Source organism: Gigantopelta aegis, chromosome 2 (genome assembly GCF_016097555.1).
Source record: "Gigantopelta aegis isolate Gae_Host chromosome 2, Gae_host_genome, whole genome shotgun sequence".
NCBI lineage: Eukaryota > Metazoa > Mollusca > Gastropoda > Neomphalida > Peltospiridae > Gigantopelta > Gigantopelta aegis.
The window spans coordinates 866454-894412 of record NC_054700.1 but is presented as its reverse complement, the minus strand read 5'-3'; the positions used below and the strand labels follow the sequence as shown (position 1 = coordinate 894412).

General features: G+C 39.1%; 1 protein-coding gene across 1 annotated transcript in view; it reads right to left on the bottom strand.

Annotated features, from left to right (window-relative positions):
* Positions 1–27959, bottom strand: part of LOC121379531 (putative leucine-rich repeat-containing protein DDB_G0290503) — a 70385-nt gene that overhangs the window by 17312 nt on the left and 25114 nt on the right. The window contains exons 10-26 of the mRNA XM_041508178.1: positions 22674–22780; positions 22120–22271; positions 19537–19775; positions 19032–19196; positions 18571–18717; positions 17518–17664; positions 15331–15483; positions 14517–14663; positions 13378–13551; positions 11030–11109; positions 10401–10512; positions 8267–8422; positions 7179–7409; positions 6050–6190; positions 5423–5573; positions 4229–4394; positions 3286–3381 (exon numbers count right to left, since the gene is read on the bottom strand). Of these exons, the coding sequence (XP_041364112.1) occupies positions 3286–3381; positions 4229–4394; positions 5423–5573; positions 6050–6190; positions 7179–7409; positions 8267–8422; positions 10401–10512; positions 11030–11109; positions 13378–13551; positions 14517–14663; positions 15331–15483; positions 17518–17664; positions 18571–18717; positions 19032–19196; positions 19537–19775; positions 22120–22271; positions 22674–22780 (2564 nt within the window). The remainder of the gene's footprint in view (positions 1–3285; positions 3382–4228; positions 4395–5422; positions 5574–6049; positions 6191–7178; positions 7410–8266; positions 8423–10400; positions 10513–11029; positions 11110–13377; positions 13552–14516; positions 14664–15330; positions 15484–17517; positions 17665–18570; positions 18718–19031; positions 19197–19536; positions 19776–22119; positions 22272–22673; positions 22781–27959) is intronic.

Here is a 27959-nt window from a genome sequence, read left to right as displayed (position 1 = left end):
AGGGCCCCGTTCCTTGAAGTGATCTTAGCGGTAAGATTATTTCAGTTTTATCTTTACTCTAGCTATGGCAGACACCAGGGCCCCGTTCCTTGAAGTGATCTTAGCGGTAAGATTATTTCAGTTTTATCTTTACTCTAGCTATGGCAGACACCAGGGCCCCGTTCCATGAAGTGATCTTAGCGGTAAGATTATTTCTTTTATCTTTACTCTAGCTATGGCAGACACCAGGGCCCCGTTCCATGAAGTGATCTTAGCGGTAAGATTATTTCAGTTTTATCTTTACTCTAGCTATGGCAGACACCAGGGCCCCGTTCCTTGAAGTGATCTCAGCGGTAAGATTATTTCAGTTTTATCTTTACTCTAGCTATGGCAGACACCAGGGCCCCGTTCCATGAAGTGATCTTAGCGGTAAGATTATTTCAGTTTTATCTTTACTCTAGCTATGGCAGACACCAGGGCCCCGTTCCATGAAGTGATCTTAGCGGTAAGATTATTTCAGTTTTATCTTTACTCTAGCTATGGCAGACACCAGGGCCCCGTTCCATGAAGTGATCTCAGCGGTAAGATTATTTCCGTTTTATCTTTACTCTAGCTATGGCAGACACCAGGGCCCCGTTCCTTGAAGTGATCTCAGCGGTAAGATTATTTCCGTTTTATCTTTACTCTAGCTATGGCAGACACCAGGGCCCCGTTCCATGAAGTGATCTTAGCGGTAAGATTATTTCAGTTTTATCTTTACTCTAGCTATGGCAGACACCAGGGCCCCGTTCCTTGAAGTGATCTTAGCGGTAAGATTATTTCAGTTTTATCTTTACTCTAGCTATGGCAGACACCAGGGCCCCGTTCCTTGAAGTGATCTTAGCGGTAAGATTATTTCAGTTTTATCTTTACTCTAGCTATGGCAGACACCAGGGCCCCGTTCCATGAAGTGATCTCAGCGGTAAGATTATTTCAGTTTTATCTTTACTCTAGCTATGGCAGACACCAGGGCCCCGTTCCATGAAGTGATCTCAGCGGTAAGATTATTTCAGTTTTATCTTTACTCTAGCTATGGCAGACACCAGGGCCCCGTTCCTTGAAGTGATCTTAGCGGTAAGATTATTTCAGTTTTATCTTTACTCTAGCTATGGCAGACACCAGGGCCCCGTTCCTTGAAGTGATCTTAGCGGTAAGATTATTTCAGTTTTATCTTTACTCTAGCTATGGCAGACACCAGGGCCCCGTTCCATGAAGTGATCTTAGCGGTAAGATTATTTCAGTTTTATCTTTACTCTAGCTATGGCAGACACCAGGGCCCCGTTCCATGAAGTGATCTTAGCGGTAAGATTATTTCAGTTTTATCTTTACTCTAGCTATGGCAGACACCAGGGCCCCGTTCCATGAAGTGATCTTAGCGGTAAGATTATTTCAGTTTTATCTTTACTCTAGCTATGGCAGACACCAGGGCCCCGTTCCATGAAGTGATCCTAGCGGTAAGATTATTTCAGTTTTATCTTTACTCTAGCTATGGCAGACACCAGGGCCCCGTTCCTTGAAGTGATCTTAGCGGTAAGATTATTTCAGTTTTATCTTTACTCTAGCTATGGCAGACACCAGGGCCCCGTTCCTTGAAGTGATCTTAGCGGTAAGATTATTTCAGTTTTATCTTTACTCTAGCTATGGCAGACACCAGGGCCCCGTTCCTTGAAGTGATCTTAGCGGTAAGATTATTTCAGTTTTATCTTTACTCTAGCTATGGCAGACACCAGGGCCCCGTTCCATGAAGTGACCTCAGCGGTAAGATTATTTCAGTTTTATCTTTACTCTAGCTATGGCAGACACCAGGGCCCCGTTCCATGAAGTGATCTCAGCGGTAAGATTATTTCAGTTTTATCTTTACTCTAGCTATGGCAGACACCAGGGCCCCGTTCCATGAAGTGATCTTAGCGGTAAGATTATTTCAGTTTTATCTTTACTCTAGCTATGGCAGACACCAGGGCCCCGTTCCATGAAGTGATCTTAGCGGTAAGATTATTTCAGTTTTATCTTTACTCTAGCTATGGCAGACACCAGGGCCCCGTTCCTTGAAGTGATCTTAGCGGTAAGATTATTTCAGTTTTATCTTTACTCTAGCTATGGCAGACACCAGGGCCCCGTTCCATGAAGTGATCTTAGCGGTAAGATTATTTCAGTTTTATCTTTACTCTAGCTATGGCAGACACCAGGGCCCCGTTCCATGAAGTGATCTTAGCGGTAAGATTATTTCAGTTTTATCTTTACTCTAGCTATGGCAGACACCAGGGCCCCGTTCCATGAAGTGATCTTAGCGGTAAGATTATTTCAGTTTTATCTTTACTCTAGCTATGGCAGACACCAGGGCCCCGTTCCATGAAGTGATCTTAGCGGTAAGATTATTTCAGTTTTATCTTTACTCTAGCTATGGCAGACACCAGGGCCCCGTTCCTTGAAGTGATCTTAGCGGTAAGATGATCTAAGTGTATAAAGTAGTTATCCACTTAAAATGACATCCCTTGTTTTTAAGCACTACTACAAATTTTTCACTATTAGAGCCATTTTTTGATAACTGAAATGAGACATTATTTTGATTTTATTGTTTAGAGTATCCATTTCCATACCTCCCAAGTGTTTCTGGTCATCCTGGTGTTTCTAATACCACAAAATGCATTTTTCATAGTTTTAAAAAATGCATGTGCATCAGAAATATCTGTTCTATTTTTAAGGATATTTCACCATTTCAATGACTACTCTTGATTAATTTTATTGTAACTGTATCTAAATGTGTTACAGGTTTGTGGATCAACTAAACATAGTGTCCATTTTCACAGGTTGAAACCAGAGTCTGCACCTTTAAGTTGATCTTAGTGTTAACACTGCTTCGTGGACCGGGGCCCAGAAGGAAGGAAATCTTTTATTTTACGACGCACTCAACACATTTTATTTACGGTTATATGACGTCGGACATATGGTAAAGGACCACACAGATATTGAGGGAGGAAACGCACTGTTGCCAGTTCATGGGCTACTCATTTCAATTAGCAGCAAGAGATCTTTTATATGCACCATCCCATAGACAGGATAGCACATATTACGGTCTTTGATGTACCAGTCGTGGTGCACTGGCCGAGATGAGAAATAGCCCAATGGGCCCACTGACGGAGATCGATCCCAAACCAACCGCGCATCAAGTGCTTTACCACTGGGCTACACACACACACACACACACACACACACACCCCCCCCCCCCCCCGAGCCAAGAAGTATAAATATTAAGTTAAAACACTGTACATGGAAAGCTCGTGAAGCTCTTGTAGTGCACGGCCGTACGATGACAGCTGCAGTTCCTTCTTCTTCAGCTCTTCATTTAGATCAACAATTTCAGCTCTGAAAGTCAAATTACATTAAGATCAGCAAGTAATATATCACTTTACTCCATTAAGGTCAACAATTTCAGCTCTGAAAGTCAAATTACATTAAGATCAGCAAGTAATATATCACTTTAATCCATTAAGGTCAACTATTTCAGCCCTGAAAGTCATATTACATTAAGATCAGCAAGTAATATATCACTTTAATCCATTAAGGTCAACTATTTCAGCTCTGAAAGTCAAATTACATTAAGATCAGCAAGTAATATATCACTTTAATCCATTAAGGTCAACTATTTCAGCCCTGAAAGTCATATTACATTGAGATCAGCAAGTAATATATCACTTTAATCCATTAAGGTCAACTATTTCAGCCCTGAAAGTCATATTACATTAAGATCAGCAAGTAATATATCACTTTAATCCATTAAGGTCAACTATTTCAGCTCTGAATGTTCAATATTACTTTGCTAACAGCACCAAATTCAGCTGAGAATGGTCAATAATTTACTTTTATAAGTCCCAAATATATATATTCTAAGATAGATCAACAATTGCATCTCTGAAAGTTCAAGTGCAGTCAATTATTTCATTATATCTACCACCAAGTCCAAATGTTTTTAAAATTTGTTCTTAAAATCAACATGTTACATCACAGATACCACCAAGTTCCTCTGAAAAGTAAAACATTAATACTCCAGTCAGAAATGGGTTTCTACTTTCTATCATGAAGTCTGACAGGTGATTCTACAATAAAGTCTGACTACTTACTGAGCCAGCTGTAGGTTTTTCGCCAGTGACTTCCCATCATGCTCTCTCGACCTGTCAGACAGGTGATTCTACAATAAAGTCTGACTACTTACTGAGCCAGATGTAGGTTTTTCGCCAGTGACGTCCCATCATGCTCTCTCTCGGCCTGCTGGAGCTGCACCTCTTTCTTTAAACTTTCTATTTTCGACTCGTACGATTCCTTAAGGTCCGCAATCTCTTTATCCTTCTCTCCAAGTTTTCTACACATGGCCTCGTAGTCTAAAATATAACACTAACTGATTATGGATTCATATGCCTCGTAGTCTAAAATTAAGACTAAATGATTATGGATTCATATTCCCCGTAGTCTAAAATATAACCTAAATGATTATGGATTCATATGCCTTGTAGTCTAAAATATAACACTAAATGATTATGCATTCATATATTATTTGTTTTTGTCTGACATCCAACAGCCAATGTATGTTTTTGCTGGGTGTCATTAACAGATCAAACTGTTTAAGAGGAGCCATCATTCTCTCTCCCCATCATTTCATTGCAACTTATTTTCATGCTTATATCCAATTACGGTTCAAGCACTCTCCCCATCACTCACCTGAGACTAGTTCAAGGTGAGTAATTTTTATCTCCCCTTACCATGTGAATTTATATGCTATCAATAACATAATTTATTATCCATATGGTTCAACATAACTGGGTTAAAAATAATATATGAAGCACACATGTAATAACAAGTGCATTGATGTAATTTTGGAAAGCGACGTCATAACATGACATTGCTTCTCCAGTCCTAGATCAGACTGTGCATTTGAAATACGACGTCATTTCATTGTCTCCTTCTAGTTGTGGCTGAAACATTTTGAATTGGGTCTTGTTATTCATAAAGAAAGTAACAATAATAAAATGGATAATAAAGAAATTATTACACTCGTGTGTGAGGCATACTGATTTTATGACACTCGTGTCAGGATTCATTTATTACCTTTGCTCTCACTCGGGCAATACAAAAATCCTGTCAATCGTTTTGTAAAATCAGTACAACACACAAGCTCGTATAATAATCTCTATATCTTCAATTGTTCTTCATAATCTAAGCAATTAATCACTCCTATCAATTTTTTTTCATGGTGAAGTGTCCACATTAAACATTGTTATATGCATAGTGTATGCATGGGTTAAACACTACTTCGACACTGAATGTTGTCAATCTCTCATTCTGCTAATTATTTTACTATCTAATTAAGTGTTGACACAAGAAATTCCTGAGATTTAAATTTAAGTTTTACCCTGATATAAGTAAGACTTTTCATTCTTCAGCTGGTCAATTTTCTCCTGTAGCTGACCAATCTTCTCCTGTTTGGAATCAAGCTCTTTCTCCGAGGCTTTCAAGTCATCGGTAAGTTTGTGTACCAGTTGCTCCTGACGACCAACTTCTTCCTGTGAACATTCACCAAGACCAGAGATAAAAACAATTAGGGCACCAGTCACGTTGGAAGGGCACAAAGACAAAACTGGTTGCAAGCATATTTGGCAACTAAAAATCAAATTAAAAAAACTTTCGAAAATTGTTTTGCCAAATCATCAATAGTTATTGATATTATTAAAATTATTTTTCACAATTAAAATACATACATATGTATACAACATGGGATTTTAAAAGTAGCAAAAACCCAGTTATTTTCTCACAAACTATCAATTACCAGTATTACATGAAATTATTCGAAATCAGTGCCTGGAAACTTCAGTGACCAAATACCGATAGACGCAGAGAACATTTGTAAACCTTCACCCTAAGTTGCTCTGAGTTTTTTCTCTCGGCACTGAGATTGTTCACACTCACTAGGTACTTACCCTAAGTTGCTCTGAGTTTTTTCTCTCGGCACTGAGATTGTTCACACTCACTAGGTACTTACCCTAAGTTGTTCTGAGTTTTTTCTCTCGGCACTGAGATTGTTTAGCAACATGGACTGCTCGTGTTTGAGGGCCTCCAGTCTGTGACTGGTTGTGGTAAGATCCTCCTTTTTCTGGGAAGCACTCATCTTCTCCTCAGCCAGCTGATGGAAAACACGAAACAATATAATTAGCAGAGTCAAAGACTTGATTTTATTACCTGTATAAGGCTCGCAATAGCAAGTAAAATATGACCTACTGTTATGTTTTCAAAATAACAGGCCAACAGAACAATGTCCTGGTAAAAAAAGATATGTCCTGCTGGAAATATGAAAGTATGTGGTTTGTGATCATGTTTGAAAAACTAGGACTTCTGAGATATATTTCAGAGCAGTATGGAAATTTGTTTTGTTTAATGACACCACTAGAGCACATTGATTTATTAATCATTGGCTATTGGATGTCAAACATTTGGTAATTCTGACATATAGTCTTAGAAAGGAAATCCACTACATATTTCCATTTGTAGCAAAGGATGTTTTATATGCACCATCCCACAGACAAGACAGCATATACCACGGACTTTGATATACCAGTCGTGGTGCACTGGCTGGAATGAGAAATAGCCCAATGGACCTGATGACAGGGATCGATATCAAACCGACTGCACATCTAGCGAGCACTTGACCACTGGGCTACATCCTGTCCTAAATAGACAGCACTACATACCAGTTGTTTTGTCATGTACTTTACTGCACAAGTTTATAGTGTGCAAGAATATTATACCATGACACTGTGTATAAACGAGTGCAATAAATAACATGGCAAAACAACTGCTATGTGGTTCTGTATTTATTACATACCACCTTTCTATATTATGATTAACAAAAGTTTAATAAAATAACAAAACTTACTTTGTCTAGATTTTCTAAGTTTGTTGAATTTTATGGAATTACGGAACACTAAGCATTCTGGCTAAGAACATGAATGTCATTCCTGGCTAGGGACATGACATCATTTGGGTGAACGCGTATTACACATGCGATATTGTGTATCACACAAATGTTCAATACAATATTTTTGTATTGCACGGCCAGAATTGTCTTTATTACTATAGTAAGACTAAATGGGTGTGTAACAAAACCGACTCACCGACGATCGCTCCATATCAAGTCTCGTCTCGAGCGTTGTGTTTATGGACGTCAGGTTCCGGACATCTTCGTTCAGATGGTCGACCTTCACCTTCAACTGTTCGTTCTCTGCCTCCAACCCACTCAACTGACGTTTCACATGCTGTAGGTCTGTCTCCATGGAGACCAGCAGGGTCTTCTTCTCCTGCAGCTCGGCTGCTGTGTGTCTGAACGTCTGCTCGGTCTGTTCAATCTGTTAATAAACACGGCAGGACATTGTGACGGTTTTATCATCATCAATACACAACCTGAACTTACTGCATTCCCACCAAATAGTGAAGAATATCGTCTGCCCCACGGAGAATGAAAGCATATTTCATCAACTGATTTATCATGTTCAATCTGGTAAGTTAATAAATGTCACTAAAAGTTTTCTAAAAATTATAAAAATGAATCCATTAATTTCTATTTTAGGGTACATAATTTTACCCTTCATAACCTCTTGCAGAAACCCTTCCTAAAAATCTTTCATGTTGAGATCTGGACTAATGTTACAGAAGAAAGGAAGGAAATGTTTTATTTAATGATGCACTCAACACATTTTATTTACTGTTATATGGTGTCAGACATATGGTTAAGGACCACACAGATATTGAAGGAGGAAACCCGCTGTCGCCACTTCATGGGCTACTCTTTTTAATTGGCAGCAAGGGATCTTTTATATGCACCATCCCATAGACAGGATAGCACATACCACAGCCTTTGATGTACCAGTCGTGGTGCACTGGCTGGAGCGAGAACTAGCCCAATGGGCCCACTGATGGGGATCGATCCCAGACCGACCGCGCATCAAGCGAGTGCTGTACCACTGGGCTACATCCCGCCCTGACTGATGTTACAGATGCACATAGTAATATAGCTTCACATAGTAATATAGCTTCACATAGTAATATAGCTTCACATAGTAATATAGCTGCACATAGTAATATAGCTTCACATAGTAATATAGCTTCTTTTTTTTATAAATATAAACTGATAGTAACAATTGAGAAAAAAGCCCACTATGTGGCCTCGGACAGGATATAAAATATGCCGGTGTACTGCACGAACCTTCCTGATGAAGTCTGCGGACTCGGTCTTCTGTCTGTGGTGGACATCTCTCTCCGCCATCAGCTCCTGGTGCAGCTTACGGATCTCCTTCTCCAGACCACACTTCTCCGTAACGAGGTGCACGTTCGTCTCGATAACCACAGTGTTCTCCTTCATCTAGAATCAAGGTCAATTAGTTACATCAGCCTGTATGTTGGTTCACGACTCAGTTGTTACCTCTAAAGTGAATTTCTGAGGTGATTTGAACTACGGAACCTCAGTTTGTCTTGATAACCAGTGTTTTCCTTCATTTAGAATAAAGGTCAACTTACAGTTATCTGGCGGATTTAGCATGATTCAATACTTCTACGAATCCAAGATTTTTGGTTAGAAGGTTAAGATTATGAGACTGACTTTCCAAATTTCTATGTTAAATCAGGTCTGATTCTGGCAGAATCCTAAAACCAAATCCCCAAATTCAATGCCTGGTAATTAAATCTATACTGGTTCATGATTTAGTTGCTACCTCTAAACTGGGTTTATGTATAACAGATCAGACAATCTCCAATGAGAGCCCAGCAATGTTATAATTAAGCTAACAGGGAAATTCAATGAGCTTGTATACCACAGCGTTATCCAGTCTCTAGAATAGAGTTTAAATTAGTCACATTTAACCTGTATCGTAACCAGATGCAAGCAATTATTTTAGAAAACACCGATCGCTATATCCCAACTGCATGTGTATGGCGCAACAGGTTAATTTAGTCGAGCACATAACACAATACTGATGGGAACTGTTTGTATTTTTTGTCAAGTTACCGTATACGCAAATATGTTCGCGAATAAAATATACAGCGAAAATCACGAACACGTTGTTAGCACCGCAAATTTAATTACGCGCGAACTTATTTCCAATTTGGTATATTATTATTTACCTTATAATATATAGTCTTATCTCTACACGCCCAACACATATCAGGATCAAGCAGTCAGTGGTCCGCAAGTTCACGTGATTCTGTAAACCTGCCTGGTCACATGGATTTGATCCAAATGACACACATTTGGGCGGAAGTCTGTTGTTACGTAATCTCAGTTTTGTTTGTTTTCTTTGTAACCTTAAATGGAATTTTGTGAGTATCACCAATAATGAAAAGTTATTACTTATGATATTTGCTTTTTTCAATGTTCTGTTTAGCATGTGCGTGTTCCATCGATAACATGACAAGAGTCTTATCAGACATACATACAACATTGACGTCTCACTGGCTATCCAGAGATCGGGCCTGGGACAGACATGCTCGAAACTCTAGTGGTATATGAGCATGTAAATAAATATTGGTAATAGTAATGGTATCGCTGACTGCATAGTGAACATGTCCAAGTATGTGCGTGAAATCGTCATTGAAAACAGTTTGGCAAATGAAATATGAGATTTTTCTTTTATTATCGGGGGACACAGTCGCGAAAATAATTCCTCGCGAAAATGTAAAATGAAAGCCTGATCGCGAATTATTTTAGCCGCGAACATATTTGCGTATACGGTAGTTAAATCGTTGATATCTATAGAATGAGTTAGTTTATAATGATTATTTTTAGAATCAGATTCTTAGTTAAACGGTTGATATCTATAAAATGAGTTGGTTTATAATGATTATTTTTAGCATCAGATTCAATAGAATGAGTTACCATTTAATGATTAACTTTAGAATCAGTTCGTTAGTTAAACAGTTGATATCTATAGAATGAGTTAGTATTTAATGATTACCTTTAGATTCAGTTCGTTAGTTAAACGGTTGATATCTATAGAATGAGTTAGTATATAATGATTACCGTTAAAATCAGTTCGTTAGTTAAACGGTTGATATCTATAGAATGAGTTAGTATTTAATGATTACCTTTAGAATCAGTTCATTAGTTAAATGGTTGATATCTACAGAATGTGTTAGTATTTAATAATTACCTTTAGAATCAGTTCATTAGTTAAACGGTTGACATCTACAGAATGGGTTAGTATATAATGATTACCTTTAGAATCAGTTTGTTAGTTAAATGGTTGATATCTATAGAATGAGTTAGTATTTAATGATTATCTTTAGAATCAGTTTGTTAGTTAAAGGGTTGATATCTATAGAATGAGTTAGTATATAATGATTACCTTTAGAATCAGTTCATTAGTTAAACGGTTGATATCTTCTTTGTTGAACTGATTTTCATTTCGAAGAATTTCAACTCGGCGTCGAAGAAAACTGACTTCCATGTTTGGGCGACTGAAAATAACATCAATTATCACACATACAACTCACCAACCAAGGGACAACCAGGAACATGACATTTAGCTGAATTTGTTTTGTAAAAATCAGAATTAAGAAGATCTCATTATATTTTCTACAATTTAAAACCATACAATTAGAGATCATTGTCCATTTAGGTTTTTCACTATTGTGTGCATTCGGCTTCACACAAGTATTTGAATAACATGATAGAAAGTGACAGTTGTAAATTTGAATAACATGATAGAAAGTGACAATTGTCAGTTTGGATAACATGATAGAAAGTGACAATTGTGAATTTAAATAAAATGATACAAAGTGACAATTGTCAATTTAAGTAACCTGATAGAAAGTGACAATTGTCAATTTGAGTAACCTGATAGAAAGTGACAACTGTCAATTTGAGTAACCTGATAGAAAGTGACAATTGTTAATTTGAATAACATGATAGAAAGTGACAGTTGTCAATCTGAATAAAATGATAGAAAGTGACAGTTGTCACAGAACAACCCACTTGAGTTTATCTGACATCATCTCCACTTCTTTGTCTTTAGACATCAGCAGCAGTTTTAAAGAATTTAACTCGGAAACCAGCTGAAAATAAGCACAAACAATTTGGTATCATTTACACAATTTACAAAATTGAATTAAGTTGTGGGGTTGTTTAATATGTCTAGAGCATCTGTGTCGACAGATGCAGTTTATTTGTGATTGTTCTAGTGTTTGCAACTGCTCAAACTTCATTATATTTCCTAATATATGTATTTTTTCATATGTATGAAATTAGTGGGAGGTAAAATCTATTTTGGACTAGTAAGATGATCAGAAAGAAAGAAAGAAATGTTTTATTTAACGACGCACTCAACACATTTTATTTACGGTTATATGGCGTCAGACATATGGTTAAGGACCACACAGATTTTGAGAGGAAACCCGCTGTCACCACTACATGGGCTACTCTTTCCGATTAGCAGCAAGGGATCTTTTATTTGCGCTTCCCACAGGCAGGATAGCACAAACCATGGCCTTTGTTGAACCAGTTATGGATCACTGGTCGGTGCAAGTGGTTTACACCTACCCATTGAGCCTTGCGGAGCACTCACTCAGGGTTTGGAGTCAGTATCTGGATTAAAAATCCCATGCCTCGACTGAGATCTGAACCCTGTACCTACCAGCCTGTAGACCGATGGCCTAACCACGACGCCACCGAGGCCGGTAGTAGGATGATCAGAAACATATTGAATATACAAACACTGATGTTCTCAATAAAAAAACGTATTTAACGCGACATTTCAGTCATTAGAAGGACTCCATTCAGGGATTGATTCAGGCATTCTGTGGGTCCGAACATAGGCCCCGTCCCAACACAAAGAGGCACTGGAAATTCACAATTTCTACACTAAAGATTCTCATAATATATATTTAATTATGTCAGTTGTAACAAATTAATTTAACAGTGGTGTACTGCATCATACAGTGGCCTGAAAACATATTCTAATTATGATTAAGTTGCACTAATGTTTCTAAACCCATCAGACATGGGGCACTAGTGAAAAATTCCGGATACATCCCTGCTATTAGTTGAAACATGTTACAAGGTTAGCAAACTCAGAGCTGTTTGCCTCTACCAGCATTCCATAACAATATACTGACAGTCAACCCGAAAAACATGGGACATCAACAACTGTAATATTCTTAGGTCACTAGACACCACTAGACAAACATGGGACATCAACAACTGTGATATTCTTAGGTCACTAGACACCACCTGACAAACATGGGACATCAACAACTGTGATATTCTTAGGTCACTAGACACCACCAGACAAACATGGGACATCAAGAACTGTGATATTCTTAGGTCACTAGACACCACCAGACAAACATGGGACATCAAGAACTGTGATATTCTTAGGTCACTAGACACCACTAGACAAACATGGGACATCAACAACTGTGATATTCTTAGGTCACTAGACACCACCTGACAAACATGGGACATCAACAACTGTGATATTCTTAGGTCACTAGACACCACTAGACAAACATGGGACATCAACAACTGTGATATTCTTAGGTCACTAGACACCACCTGACAAACATGGGACATCAACAACTGTAATATTCTTAGGTCACTAGACACCACCTGACAAACATGGGACATCAACAACTGTAATATTCTTAGGTCACTAGACACCACTAGACAAACATGGGACATCAACAACTGTAATATTCTTAGGTCACTAGACACCACCTGACAAACATGGGACATCAACAACTGTCATATTCTTAGGTCACTAGACACCACCAGACAAACATGGGACATCAAGAACTGTGATATTCTTAGGTCACTAGACACCACCAGACAAACATGGGACATCAAGAACTGTAATATTCTTAGGTCACTAGACACCACTAGACAAACATGGGACATCAAGAACTGTGATATTCTTAGGTCACTAGACACCACTAGACAAACATGGGACATCAAGAACTGTGATATTCTTAGGTCACTAGACACCACCAGACAAACATGGGACATCAAGAACTGTGATATTCTTAGGTCACTAGACACCACTAGACAAACATGGGACATCAAGAACTGTAATATTCTTAGGCCACTAGACACCACCTGACAAACATGGGACATCAACAACTGTAATATTCTTAGGTCACTAGACACCACCTGACAAACATGGGACATCAAGAACTGTAATATTCTTAGGTCACTAGACACCACTAGAGGACATTGGTTTATTAATCATTGGTTATTGGATAACATTTGGTAATTTTGACAGAGGCAAAAACAAGACAAAAGGAAAGAATCGAGTGCTGGAAGTAGAGAGTTGTTTATGAACGGACCTGCTTTGTTTGGGGCGTGTCTGCGTGGTGTGAAGTCCGGAAGTCGCCGTGCTGCTTGCGGACGTCCTCCTCAAACTTGTGAAGCACGTCCTGAAGTTTCCTCTCCAACTTCACCAGGTCATCCTCCAGCTGAGACTTGTCACTGTACAGAGCGTCACGCTCCACCGACACATCCTGATCACAAACAAATCAGCAATAAGTCAAGACACATCCTGATCACAAACAATAAAGCAAGACACATCCTGATCACAAACAATAAATCAAGACATCCTGATAACAAACAATAAATCAAGACATCCTGATCACAAACAATAAATCAAGACATCCTGATTACAAACAATAATTCAAGACACATCCTGATCACAAACAAGTCAGCAATAAATCAAGACATCCTGATCACAAACAAGTCGGCAATAAATCAAGACATCCTGATCACAAACAAGTCAGCAATAAATCAAGACATCCTGATTACAAACAAGTCGGCAATAAATCAAGACATCCTGATCAAAAACAAGTCGGCAATAAATCAAGACATCCTGATCACAAACAAGTCAGCAATAAATCAAGACATCCTGATCACAAACAAGTCAGCAATAAATCAAAACATTCTACAACCAAAACAAAATATTAGTTACATAACTATAAATGTTTTACAAATTTAACAATACATTTGAAGCATTCTATGATCAAACCAAAATAATACAGATCTAATTAAGAAATGAGATTAAAAAATAAAGTCAAATCATTCTATGACTGAAACAAAATAATAATTACATGACTATGAATGTTTTATTAATTTAAACATTTAGACCTAAAAAATGTAAGTATTCTCAAACGAAAAATAAAATTAATAGTTGTATAAGTATGAATGTCTTATTACTTTACAAATTAAGCAAAAAATAAAGCTTTCTATGACTGAATGTTTTATTATTTAAACTAAAAGAATAAATCTGAAGCATTTTATGATCAAACCATGTATTTTTGGAATACAATCATGTCGACTGATTAAAGCTTTGGTGATCTTTAAGTTTGCAACTTTTAATTTTAGAACATAATGATTCATAAGTAACTAATTGATGGGTCGTACAAATTTGAAGTTGCATAACCAACATGCCATGAGAACAACAGAACAATTTTACCTGCAGTTTGTGTTCTATGTCGACTTTCTCCGCAGTCAATTTCGAGATGACCGATTTCTCTGAAAGCAAATCTTGTTTAGCTTTGGCTAATGCTTCTGTTACCGAGCCTTTTTCTTCTTCCGTTGATTGTAAGGCTGACAAAGTTTGCTGAATATAAAACATGTTAGTAAAGAACATCAATGGATAACTCCAATGCAGTGCTGTTAATTTGATATGCATTTTATTGTCAAGTAAACATATCACGGCATCACTTACCGTAACACAACAGACGTATGATCAATATCTCTCAGGTCTTGGATCACAACAACACATACTCCATGAATGTTAGTAATGAACATCAGTGGATAGCGCCAATGCAGTGCTGTTAGTTTGTTATGCATTCTATTAATCTCATTCTCAAGTCAACATACAATCATGTACGTATATCATTCCATTAACACAACAGATTGACAATTAATAAATCTTGGCATTCGATTTGAAACAAAAGATACTGCTTTATCTTTATTTATGAATATCATGACGTCATACATGTATGTAAATAGATTCATGCTAGGTAAATAATATATAACATTATATACTGGAAAAACTACTCAACCCCCCTCCCCCGATAAACCACTGTTCTACAAACAGGACCTATATGTGAAAGACTGTAGTATGTGTAGTGTATGAAAATATCCTTGCTGAACAATAAAAGCTAACTGTGTAAATCGTATGCTAAATGTATGGGCCATTTACAGACTAGATCATCTGAAGTGAACCAACGATCGATATACGACTGATATCATCAGGAAAGGTTTGAAGTGTGTCAAATTACCAAGAGTTCCGTCTTGTCGCGGTCTTGGTCTGTCTCAGTGTCGTGTTGGTGTAGATCACGTACACACGTGGCCCCATCATCTTCACAAGTCAGCCGTTCAAGTTGTTCTATCCTCACACGACTCTGACTAAGTTCCAGCTTAACAACCTTCAGCTGGAAAATTAACAATTATATTTATTATACTGTGAAAAACACAATCAGCAATTTCATTATTTTTAACTAAAGTATAACCTCGATTTAATGCCAACCAATGTTCCAAAATAATTTTGGCGTTATATCGAGTTGGCGGTATAGTGAGGGTGCCTTGGGTTTACTACTAAACGTTTTTTTTTTTTTTAATTGCTGAATGTCAAGAATATGACATATATGGGCTCCGGTTCAGCGTCGGACTCTTCTTCCTGGTCATCAGTCATTTCGTCGTGAATCTGTTTAACACTTTCAAGAATCTGCTCGTCGCTGATATTAGAAAATGTCTCTGCTTCGTTGTTAATGTTGACAAACTCGTCAACATCCATTCTCAGCTGTTCGTCGATTGAAAGCCGGCCCGTGACGTCACCAACCAGATCTTGCAACGCTGTCGTTTCCTTGGCTGGTGCTTGGTGCAAGTTGGAAATGAGGGTCCCGAGGAACGACCCCTGTGTGAATCCAACAATTCTTGATGGATATCCCAAGCATGTTTCACAAAACGAATGCCGTCACAACGCTGAAAAATGATTGGCTATATCTTGTTGACTTTTAGTTGAATTTATCTTAGAGTACTGAACAATTTGTCTTATTTTAACTGTGTCTAATACGATACGTTTTCGCCTTAAATCCATTCAGCTGTAATAAAATGAGTTACCGGTGTCGTCGCATTTATGCGAAAGCTAAATAGCAACTTAACATGAGGGAATGGGAATGGGAATGGGAACTCTATTTACGTGCCCCTATCCACAAGGGTTCAGGCACACCCACACCCGGATTTAGCCTCTGACTTCACCAGTGACCAATTCCGGGGCGGGGGGGTTTAACATGAGGCCATGGTCGAAATATGCTTGAGCATAATAAAACTTACCTAAAGTTTGTTTATTAATTAAATTTGAGTCGTTGTTGCCAGCACTTCAAAGACCCGACAGAACAATCCGCGATTGAAATAATGAATCTAATGCACCCCTCTGTCACGTGATCACTATAGCGGCTGTTCTTTCTATACCGAGTGTTGACTGGACACAAACACCTAAACAATTCTAGCACTTACATCCGTTAATTGCTACACAATAAACAAAAACAAATTCAGTGTGTACTGCCAGTGTACAACGGTGTTAGGATTTCCCCATTCAACAGATTGCTAGTAATTATGTCACTATAATCAACTTTGTGTCCAGACCTTTGGCGGCAAAATCGAGGGAATTATAATGCCTAAATGGAGTTCGGTTCAAAAACGTCGTTGGCGGATGGCAGATACCGAGGGTGGCGTTATATCGAGGGAAATAAACATGAATGAAAACGGTACTTTAAAGAAAGTTGGCTGGTATGCGAGGTTGGCGTTAAATCGGGGAGCAGTAAATCGAGGGTACACTGTATATTATTATTATTATTACTTATATCTAGTAGCATTTGAACTCTTCCTATCCTGATATAGATTAGTAATCAGATAGATGAATGGACAGATGGATGGATGGATGGATGGATGGATGGATGGACAGATGGATGGATGGACAGATGGATGGATGGATGGATGGATGGACAGATGGATGGATGGACGGGATGGATGGATGGATGGACAGATGGATGGATGGATGGATGGACGAACAGACGGACGGATGGATGGATGGACGGATGAATGTAAAGAACTATAACTTTCTGGGGGTTGATTTTTCGAATGTTTGGTGTATAAATACAATTTATTCATCTATTCAAGACCTGTAAAGAACCATTTGGGCTATTTCTCGTTCCAGCCAGTGCACCACAACTGGCATATCAAAGGCCGTGGTATGTACTACCCTGTCTATGGGATGGTGCATATAAAAGATCCCTTACTGCTAATCGAAAAGAGTAGCCTATGAAGTGTTGACAACAGGTTTCCTCTCTCAATATCTGTGTGGTCCTTAACCATATGTCTGATGCCATATAACCGTAAATAAAATGTGTTGAGTGCGTCATTAAATAAAACATTTTTCTTTCTTTCTTTCTTTCTACTATACGTACCTCAGACTGGGAGTGGTTGAACTTCTTTTCTGACTTCTCAAGCGAGCTCTTCACAACGTTCAGCTGTTGTAGCAGTTCGTTTTCTTTGGCAGCTATACTGTCCCACAGCTCGCACCTCTGATTCAGCTGCTTCTGTAAGTTTTCAACCTACAACACAGGAGGGGCAGGATTAGTTCAGTGGTTAGAGCATTCATCGGAATGTTTTCTGTGTTGATGGGTAAATAACAAGTATTATTACCCATATGGGCTCAAATATACGGAGTAATATTTGTTCAATCTCTGCACAGTGTGCAGATTGCTTCTACAGCCACTGATTGGCTGGCTTTAAAAAGATGATGTTTGGCTGGTTGTCTGCCACGGCAGGACCTAAACTTTCATTTATATGTTTCCATTAATGAGTCATATTACACATACTTTATAAAAAGATTTACAGAAAAAGATTGACTTATTTGCTTCAGTGGCATTAGTAGAATAGAAAATTTATTATTTTCTAATGCAACAAGTCATATTATTTTGTATTGTAAACATTTTGCTGTAAATAGAATCTAAGAAGATTATATAACATAATGGCTAATGGCTTTGCTGTAGACAGCAGAGTCATTTTTATATTAAAAACAAGTTAAAACTGACAATGGTCATTCACTCAGGACAGATAATTCGTAATTCCTTGCAGCTCGTTAATTATTCTCTAAGAAAACCCACCTGTTTCTCGAGTTTGGCCCCGTGTTCCTGGTGTAGAACCACTCCTGTTTGCTGTGTTGAAGGGTAAATAGAGAGTAGTAAACCCACCTGTTTCTCGAGTTCGGCCGCGTGTTCCTGGGTGTAGAACAACTCCTGTTTGCTGTGTTGAAGGGTAAATAGAGAGTAGTAAACCCACCTGTTTCTCGAGTTCGGCCGCGTGTTCCTGGGTGTAGAACAACTCCTGTTTGCTGTGTTGAAGGGTAAATAGAGAGTAGTAAACCCACCTGTTTCTCGAGTTCGGCCGCGTGTTCCTGGGTGTAGAACAACTCCTGTTTGCTGTGTTGAAGGGTAAATAGAGAGTAGTAAACCCACCTGTTTCTCGAGTTCGGCCGCGTGTTCCTGGGTGTAGAACAACTCCTGTTTGCTGTGCTGCAGCTCACTCTCCACCTGGTGGTACTGAGTTGTCACCGTGACCAACTGCTTGTCTTTCTCATCAAGCTCAGACTCCAGGCTGGTGAGCTAAGGAAAAACAAATGTCTTGTTAATGACTCGATGCTGCACCTCCAGACTAGTGAAGTGAAATAAGGTGGCCCGATGCCCAATGCCAGTGTTTTATAGACTTGTCCACCTAAGGACTTATCAATCATCACTTTCTTGCATCATTTTAATTACAAAGGAAAAAAACATTCAACCCAGTTTCATTTACCATGACTTTTTATAACACAGCTCTAAATTCCATGACTTTCCACGCATGTAAAATTGACAATTTGCAATTCCGTGACTTTTGAGGAGTTCCATGCCCCGCATGAACCCTGTACGTCTTTATAACCTACCTTTGTCTCGGAGGCGTGAGTGTGTCGACCATCTTTTCGTCTGGCTTTGTCCAGGCCGAGTTGGCGATTGGTGTCCTCCAGTTGCCGAGTCAGTGCCGACTTCTCCTGGATCAAATCTCGACACTTCTCTCTGACAGCCTCCAAGTCCGTCTGTAACGAGCTCACCTGAAAGTTAAAAGTTGAAGTTTGGTTTGTTTAACGACACCACTAGAACACATTGATTTATTAATCATTGGTTATTGGATGTCAAACATGTGGTAATTTTGATATACTGTCTTAAGAGAGGAAACCCGCTACATTTTTGCATTAGCAGCAAGGGATCTATTATATGTACCATTCCACAGACTGTAAGCCTTATATATATATATATATATATATCTTTGCGTGTTGTAATAATGAAAGTTTATTGTATATCTGTATATTACATCATATATATATATATATGACCATGTATATCTTACATACATTCATGCAAAAATTAGTAGGCCACTTAAAGACACTGTACCTCGGTCAAAAGTTGATCAATCTTCTCCTGTTTAGAGTGATCTGTCTTGCACTCTGCCAGTCTCTGATTGGCTGTGAGCAGCTCGGCTGTCACCTCCTCCAGCTGCGTCTCCTTGACAACGAGCTGCCTGCGTACGGATTCTGAGTCAGCCTGGAGCACGTGTGTCTGTCTTGCTAACAGCTCCGTCTTGCTCTCCAGACTGGCCACGATCTCAGTCAGCCTCAACACCTGGTCCGGGGCTGGATGAGAACAACAAAGAAATAACATTACCTAGACCGAATTTACGAAGCTTTGTACATTCGGCCGTTACAGTTTGTGTTATTTAATGACACCACTAAAGCATACTGATATATTAATCATTGGCTATTGGATGTTACAACATTTAGTAATTTTGACATTGTTATAAGATGTCAAATATTTGAATTTTGACATTGTTATTGGACATCAAACATTTGATAATTTTGACATATAATCTTAGAAGAAACCCACTACATTTTTTCTATTGGCAGCAAGGGACATTTTATATGCACCATCCCACAGACAAGATACCAGTCGTGGTGCTCTGGCTACAATGAAAAATAGCCCAATGGGTGGGATCGATCCTAGACCGACCGTGCATCAAGCAAGTTCTTTACAAACCCGTACCAGGCTTTAAGCTGCTAGTGGATATCAGAGGTAAAATCACAGTCTAAAATTGTTGAAATTAATGAATACATTTTAGTTTTTTTTAGAAAGATTATAGTAAGAGAACTGCTGTTTAAAATTTGTCACAGTACATGAAACGCGGTGTCCAGTTTCAAAAGATTTCACCCATAACCACCTAGTAGGGGCACTTACGATATGCTTTGTTTTTATTATGTACCCTCAAATTATTGTCTTGCTGAAAGACTGATAGATACTTTAACCTTCGGGACACTGAAGGTGAAATATCTGCCAAGGACACACAAATCCACATGCTGTTTATTATATGCAGAGCATTCACCAATTCATATTTCTCACCATTTTGCACACAAAAATGGTAAAACAAAAATACCAATAGAAAATATGTGGCAACAGATATAAATTTGTTTCCCATCAATATGTCTTTTGACAAACATTAATCCAAATAGTGCAGCAGGGATTTACCGGACGCACAAAACTTGCGTATAGGATGCACTAAAACTTAACTGGACCCGCAAAAATAGAGATACTGCGTCCCGTGGGACGCATAAAATATCTGACATTTTCAGTAACCCTGTCCACTATCAAAGATCGATCATTCTGTGTAACACACTATTTCTTTTCTACCTATAAACTGCGTATTCAAATGGGGATTCCCCATATCGAAAACAAAAAGTTTTAATCTCTGGGAACACTGCGTCTTTATCCTTTGCTGCGCTTAATCGGGTAAAGTTGGTAATTTCCGGAAAGAGATCGCGGATTTGCGATCATTCGGAACTTCTCGTCAACAGGCCGAACACAATCGGAAATTCCCGGGCTAATAAAGCAAATTGGTTAAATGTTCTGATTTGCATTAACAAACAAGTAGCACGAATCATAAACAACGCATGGTATTGTGAGTGTCATTTAGCTTGCAGGAAATGGTTCAAATAATTATACAGATCAAAGTGAAATGTTGATTTTGAAAGAATAAACAATGAATACCGACATTGATTTCCCAAAAGGAAAAACAACAACACAGCTTGTTAAATTTACTTTAATGAAACATATAAATGATATAGTATACACGTGATTTGTTGTCTGCAGGTCTCTGTCGTTTGTGTGATTTTGGGACCCTTTGTTTTCAGGTTGGGACCCCCAGAAAAGAAAGAGGTGAGTCCAAGGGACCCCCATTTCAGAAAAACAAGGTAAATCCCTGGTGCAGACATTAGTGTCATTGTTTTTCATAACACCGTCATAGATTATTTAACTGGACAGAATTAAAACATGGTTTAGTATGTTATTTTATTGGACACCTTGGCACACACTTTGAAAGGAAAAAACCTAGAATTTATTCTCAAAAACTTATAACAGATTTTGTCCAGGACTAAGAGCCAGTCATTATAAGTCCTAGTTTTGCTAAAATGAGTTCAGTCCACTATTGAAATTTTTTTCTGTTTCTTAATGTACTTTTTGCAGGATTGATGCACAGCTCTGGTCTCTGAAAACTGTGCGAACTATCGTTTTGTTTACACAATGTTCATGGAAATCTAAATTTTGCAAATCATTTATTTTATTTGCACATTAAATTTAGCATATCATTTACATGGATACAACAGGTTAAGTCAAAAGGAAATGGGTTACCTGAATTTAAATGGGTTATGCAGGTTTTAAATTTTTTTTAAACGCTTGAAGCTATATAATCTTAATAAATAAAATCACTTTGAAATTCTTTTCGATTTTTCGTAACTTTTCAAATATTAAAAGTAAATTTTTCTGAAAACCAAGATATTGGACACAGCTATTTTTCTCTGTCAGCCCTCAATGTTCTTTAACAATCATGATAATAATATCCAAAAGAAAAAAAGGACCACCAACATTTAAAAAAAACCCCCAAAACTACAGGCCACTAAATTAAGTTTTAAACCGAGACCAATGGCTTACCGTCTCTGCTGGCCGTGAAGTTGGTAGTAGGTGATGTCGACAGTCCGTGTCGGAGAATGTCATTCTCGGTACGAATCGCATCCATCATGTCCTCCAGAGTCTTGAGTCGCGCACACGCTTCGTGTTTCTCCTTCACCAGACTCGACAGCTGACTGTCACAGAAAACATAAACAAAACAAACATAAACAAAACACACATAAACAAAACAGACATAAACAAATCAAACATAAACAAATCACATTAAATTGTTTTTAAGCACACACTTCGTGTTTCACCAGACATAAAACATAAACAAGAGGATTAAACATAAACACAATACATTAAAGACACTGATCCCAACTATTAGGCAGTGCGAGCCACAATATTCACATAACCTGTTGTTCCATTCACATGTTTCATTGATATATTGCATACAGTATTTTTATCCACATATGGTAACGATGTCACTTCTGAAATTCTATTTGGTGTAATGCAACCACTCCAGCACTTGCCTGCGGTACTTATTCTCACCTGCGGTACTACATTGTCTCACCTGCGGTACTATATTGTCTCACCTGTGGTACTGGTTTTCAAAGGTCATCTTCTCTGAGCGAATGTCGTCAATCTTCTCCTGCATCTCACTCATCTTCGACTCGTAAATCACTTTAAAATCCTGCAGTTCCTACACAATCACATAAACAAAACTTAGAATGTGGTTAAAGATGTCAGTATCCAAATAATTCAGTGTATCATAATATTTTAGACTAGGTGTAATATATTTAGCTAAAGAAAATCAATGTCTTGAGTTTTCTGTGGCTGTAGTAACAAGTAGTTTCTGACTAACAGGGTCTTTTTAACAAGTAAAACAACAAATTTAGAAACCATATTTTCTTGTTTTGAATATCAGTGTCTGTATATGTATATACACGGTTTTCCTAAATGTCAAATGTTAGTGAATTCTGCCTCCCATTAATTTTGTACATAAAAACAAAAAATATATATATTAAAACAAAATAATAATAATAATAATAATAAAAACAGAACAAATATACTAGAAAGCAAAATGAAGTTTGAGGTAATATAAATATTAAGATGATCAGAAACACACTGAATATACACACACTGATTTTAATACCATCCACAACAAAACATAATAATATGTAATTTTAGTCTTTAATATCTCTTTTAGTCGAGATACATTTTAGCAACTGCAGAAACCTGATGATATCTTTAACAGAACCACAATTACGTACCCATAGTGAAGAATGTTGACTGCTCCAAGGAGAATGAAATCTATATCTTTGTGATTACTTTATCCTAATAAACTGAATCTGTTGTTAATTATTTTCTTGTTAATCTGTCCCTGTATAGCCAATTTCACAAACAATCACAAATTTACATTAATTTTGTGACTAGTAGTTACACAGTTGTATGTTTCCATGTGTTTGGATCTATTTGAAAGAGAAAACTGCATCATTATGGAAGATGGACATTGCAAGGATAAAAGGAAATGAACTATGTGTACTTCTAACTATATTAGTCGTACTCAGTGGCGTAGCGTGGGCGGGGCCACCAGGGCGGTTGCCCTGGATGCAAAATTCTGTACTGGTGGAAGGGACTCGGGAAGTGCTGACGATCCACTGGTTAGGGGGTGCAATACTTGCCTTGCCCCGGGGGCTGGCAACCCATGCAACGCCACTGGTCGTACTGTTAATACTAATATGAATTGTTGTTTATGTAGATTTATGTTTACATGGAAAACTAGGTTTATGGTGTTTTGTGAAATAGATCCATTTTGTTAACTAGTACAGTTAAAGGTAAGAGACTAAAGAGAACAGTTAGGAAACTGCGGTAATAAAAATATATTATGGCTATGTTGACACTGTATAAAATCAGTGAATAACAGCACGAGGGAATCATGGATGGAGCTGACTTGAGCGAGTCAGTGAGTCGACTGTTATACTCTACAGAAGAAGTAAAAGCATCACTATAAATAAATTAGCTGGAAGAGACAATATTAAACAGGTGCAGTAGAGGTAGTGTATCATGATGTGTGTGTGTGTTCACACCCGCACGCGTCGAAACATCCATGCTGAAAGCAAATTTTCTTTTTGTAATATATTTTCCAGAGAAGCATGACTTGACATCCTCAATTGAAATTTCTCGCCTGAAATAATTTCCAACTAGAAAAGTCTGCAGTGTATTTCAGCTTTTGAAAGGTACTCGGCAAAACTATGGCAGACATCTATAGGTTTGCTGTGTGTATTTGGCTTTAGAAACGTACTCGGCAAATCCATGGTGGAAATCTAGTGCTACTGTGTGTGTGTTCGGCTTTAGAAAGGTACTCAGCAAACTATGGAGGATATCTAGTGCTGCTTCTGCTGTTTATGCTCTTCCAGAAAAGTAAGATCTTTAAAAAGAAATCACTGTGGAAACATTAGAGGAAGAGCTGCTACGAAGCATTCTAGAGAATCCCCCACACACTCCCCCCACGAAAAAACAAACAGCATTAGGGAAGGAAAATATATAAGCAGCTGTTGTGGTATGACCAGAAAGCATCATTAAGCAAGAAGACTGATGGAACAATCCAGGATGCTGTAATACGCAGAGAAGAGGGAAACCTGCTGTTGTCACACAACAGACAGGCAGCAAGGAATGTTTTACGTAAACGTTCTCAGAGACAGGATGATGTATTCTAGTCTTTGATGGTACACTGGTTGAGACAGGAAAAATTCACTGAGAATCACTTTCCCTGTGACCCATTGTACCTCAGGTGAGTGCTCTACTACCAAGCCACATCATGTCTCTGTCTATACTACGGACTGAGACTAGCAAAGGAAGCAAGAATGAAGCAAGGAATGTTTAAGGACATCCCAGCATGAAAATACACATGATCAGCTATTACGTGTCATAAAAGGTAAGTATGTGGAAATATTGAAGAAGCATGAATAAAGGATGGAATGTTTAAGAACATCCCAGCATAAAAATACACATCGGCTATTAGCATAGGAAGTAGGCCAGTGAAAGATCTGCTCTGATGCTATCATGCGAAAACAAGAAAATCACTAGAAAACAGCATGAAGGAAGAACTAGAAAGGGAGAGGTCCAAGAAAATATACTAAGTCTTGTAAAGGAAGGGAGTTGCATGGTGTAGACTAAGTTACCGCAATAAGAACTATAATAACAGAAGAAGCACTAAGGAATGAAACTAGTGGGGGAGCTGTACACAAGAAAACCACCAGACAACAGCAGTAAGGAATGAATGAATGTTTAATGACACCCCATTATGAACAGCAATAAGGATGACTAAGGATCTATAAAGAGGACCAACGAAGGAGATTACAAATGGAGGAGCCAGTCTCTAGGTCTACTTCAGTCGATTCTTGCCAGTCGATTCTTGCACTCGTGATTTTTGCAAAGATGAAGCAAGACGTATGCGCCTGCTCTCTCGAGCTACCCCCCCCCCCACCTGGGGGGACTCATTGCCAGTTATGGAGTGCTTTTAGAATACCGCGTCACGTACACCGGGCCACGGGCAACCGTGACCTTGGTGTACGGCGACCCGGTAAGGAAATCAACCAGGAGGAGAAGAAGGAGGAAGACGGACGCGCCAGGGGCGGACCGGGGGAGGACAAAACCGACAGCTCAACTGCCGGCAGCGGCCTCTTTCGTTGTGCACCCCCAGCACCGATCATCATCAACGAGACCAGCGGATCCAGCTCAGCCGGACCCAGCCGTCGACTCGCCAGGGGCGGACCTCAACCAAGCGGTGATGGAATCGCCCCCATCAACTCCAGAGACTTCAGCCCCCAGGACTCCTGCGATGCCACCTCTGCCTCGGAAGAGTGCCGCAGTCAAGTCCCAGGCCCGATCTGTGGTCGTTGCCAAGCGTAAGGCAATTGCGTCTCCAGGCGACCAACCAGCCAAGCCAGGTCCGCCGACACAACCGCCGAATCCTGTTACGGAAACTGAGGAGCAGTGGTCACTCAAGGCCGGCAAACTATCAACGCGCTACTCCCAGTTAATCAAGACCAACATCGAGGACGTCCGGAAGCTATTCACGCAACCTAAGCACGAGGCTTTTAGACCGTTACCAGCAAGCCCGACAGAGGGAGACTTCTGTGTCCACAGCGTCACAATGCGGGATGGCCGTGGACTCTGTTTCACCGTACGCCGGAAAGGGATCTACAACCAAGCACTGCTACTCCCAGAAATGGATAACCCGACCCTCCATCGAGCCATCAAAATCATAGCCGGGAAAGAGTATCGAGCACTAGCCAAGTCGATAGCAGGATCCACATACCGGCCAGCCATCCCGCATTTCGACATAACTAACTTCATCGGCTCGCCGTGAACTCCTCCCCTTTGACAACCTCCTTTACCTCCATGAGTATGGACTTTACTGACTTTAATTTTTTAGGCCGTCACTCAAAAACTTTGTTTATTTGTTTGTAAACAGTCGGTAAACCTTTATTTTCGGCAGTCCGTCTAAATTGCTCAAAATCACCTTAAAACCTTTTCGGCCGAGCAGTCATAAACCTTTTGGTTTTAATTTAGAGTCCAGACATGTTTTTGGATGCAGTTACTCTTTGTAGACTTAGGTAAATTACAGGCTTCACCGAGGAATCGAAATTCAGCCAATCAGAACACGGCTCCCACTCGGTGCTACTTCAAGTTTGTGAAGTGTCTGCTATTCGGTCCGCGCTTGCGTTGACTCTACTAAATGGCTTTTTTCCAAATTCCGCCCACCTCAAACTTACAAACCCCCCCCCCCCAGCCCCCCCACTTAAACCCCCCCCCCCCCCCCCCCCCCCCCCCCCCCCCCGCTCCGGAATTAGTCACTGGCGAAGTCAGAGGCTAAATCCGTAGTGGGCGTGCCTGAACCATTGTGTATAGGGGCACGAGAAAATAGTTCCAGTTCCAGTTCCAATGGAGGAGCACTGAGGAAGGAGACTTGTATAGGAGCTGCTTGATGTGCATAAGAAAAAACCCAGATAACAGATTAAGGTACAGCACTAAGGATGACTAAGGAACAGTAATGAGGACCAAGGAAGGAGATTACAAATGGAGGACAACTGAGGAAGGATATTATACATGGAGGAGAAATAAGGTATGAGACTTGTGAAGGAGATTTGGAAGGAGATTTGTAAAGGAGCTTCATGATGTGCACAAGAAAACCACCAGATGACAGATTAAGGTACAGCACTAAAGATGACTAATGAACTATAATGAGGACCAAGGAAGGAGATTACAAATGGAGGAGCACTAAGGTAGGAAACGTATGAAGATTTGGAAGGAGACTTGTAAAGGAGCTTCATGATGTGCAGACCAGACTACAGCAGTAAGGATGACTAATGAACTACAAAGTGGACCATGGAAGAAGATTACAAACGGAGGAGTACTGAGGAAGGAGATTACAAACGGAGGAGCATTAAGGTAGGAGACTTGTGAAGGAGCTGCAGTTATACGTGTGCACTATAGAAAAGCACCAGGTGGCAGCACTAATGAAGCAAACTACAACACCTGTAGCCCCTGAAGAATGCCGCTATCTGGAAGATCAAATTCCTGCAGGTTCTTTTCCAACTCACGCAGTTTCCGGAGAGCATTTTCCTTCCTCTCCCACAGGTGACAGATTATTTCCTGTTCATCTCCGTATGACAAACCTGTCTTATCCTCTATCTGAGTCATAATGAATTTTATATCGGAAACCTAGCAACAAACAAAGCAAAAAGCAAACATTTTGAAAAACCAGTTAGTATTTTGTTTTAAATTTGTAATTTCAGGGTAGACAGTTAAAGAGTTAGAAAGGTAATTCTGATATATTAGTCTTAGAAGTAACCCACTACATTCTTCCATTAGCA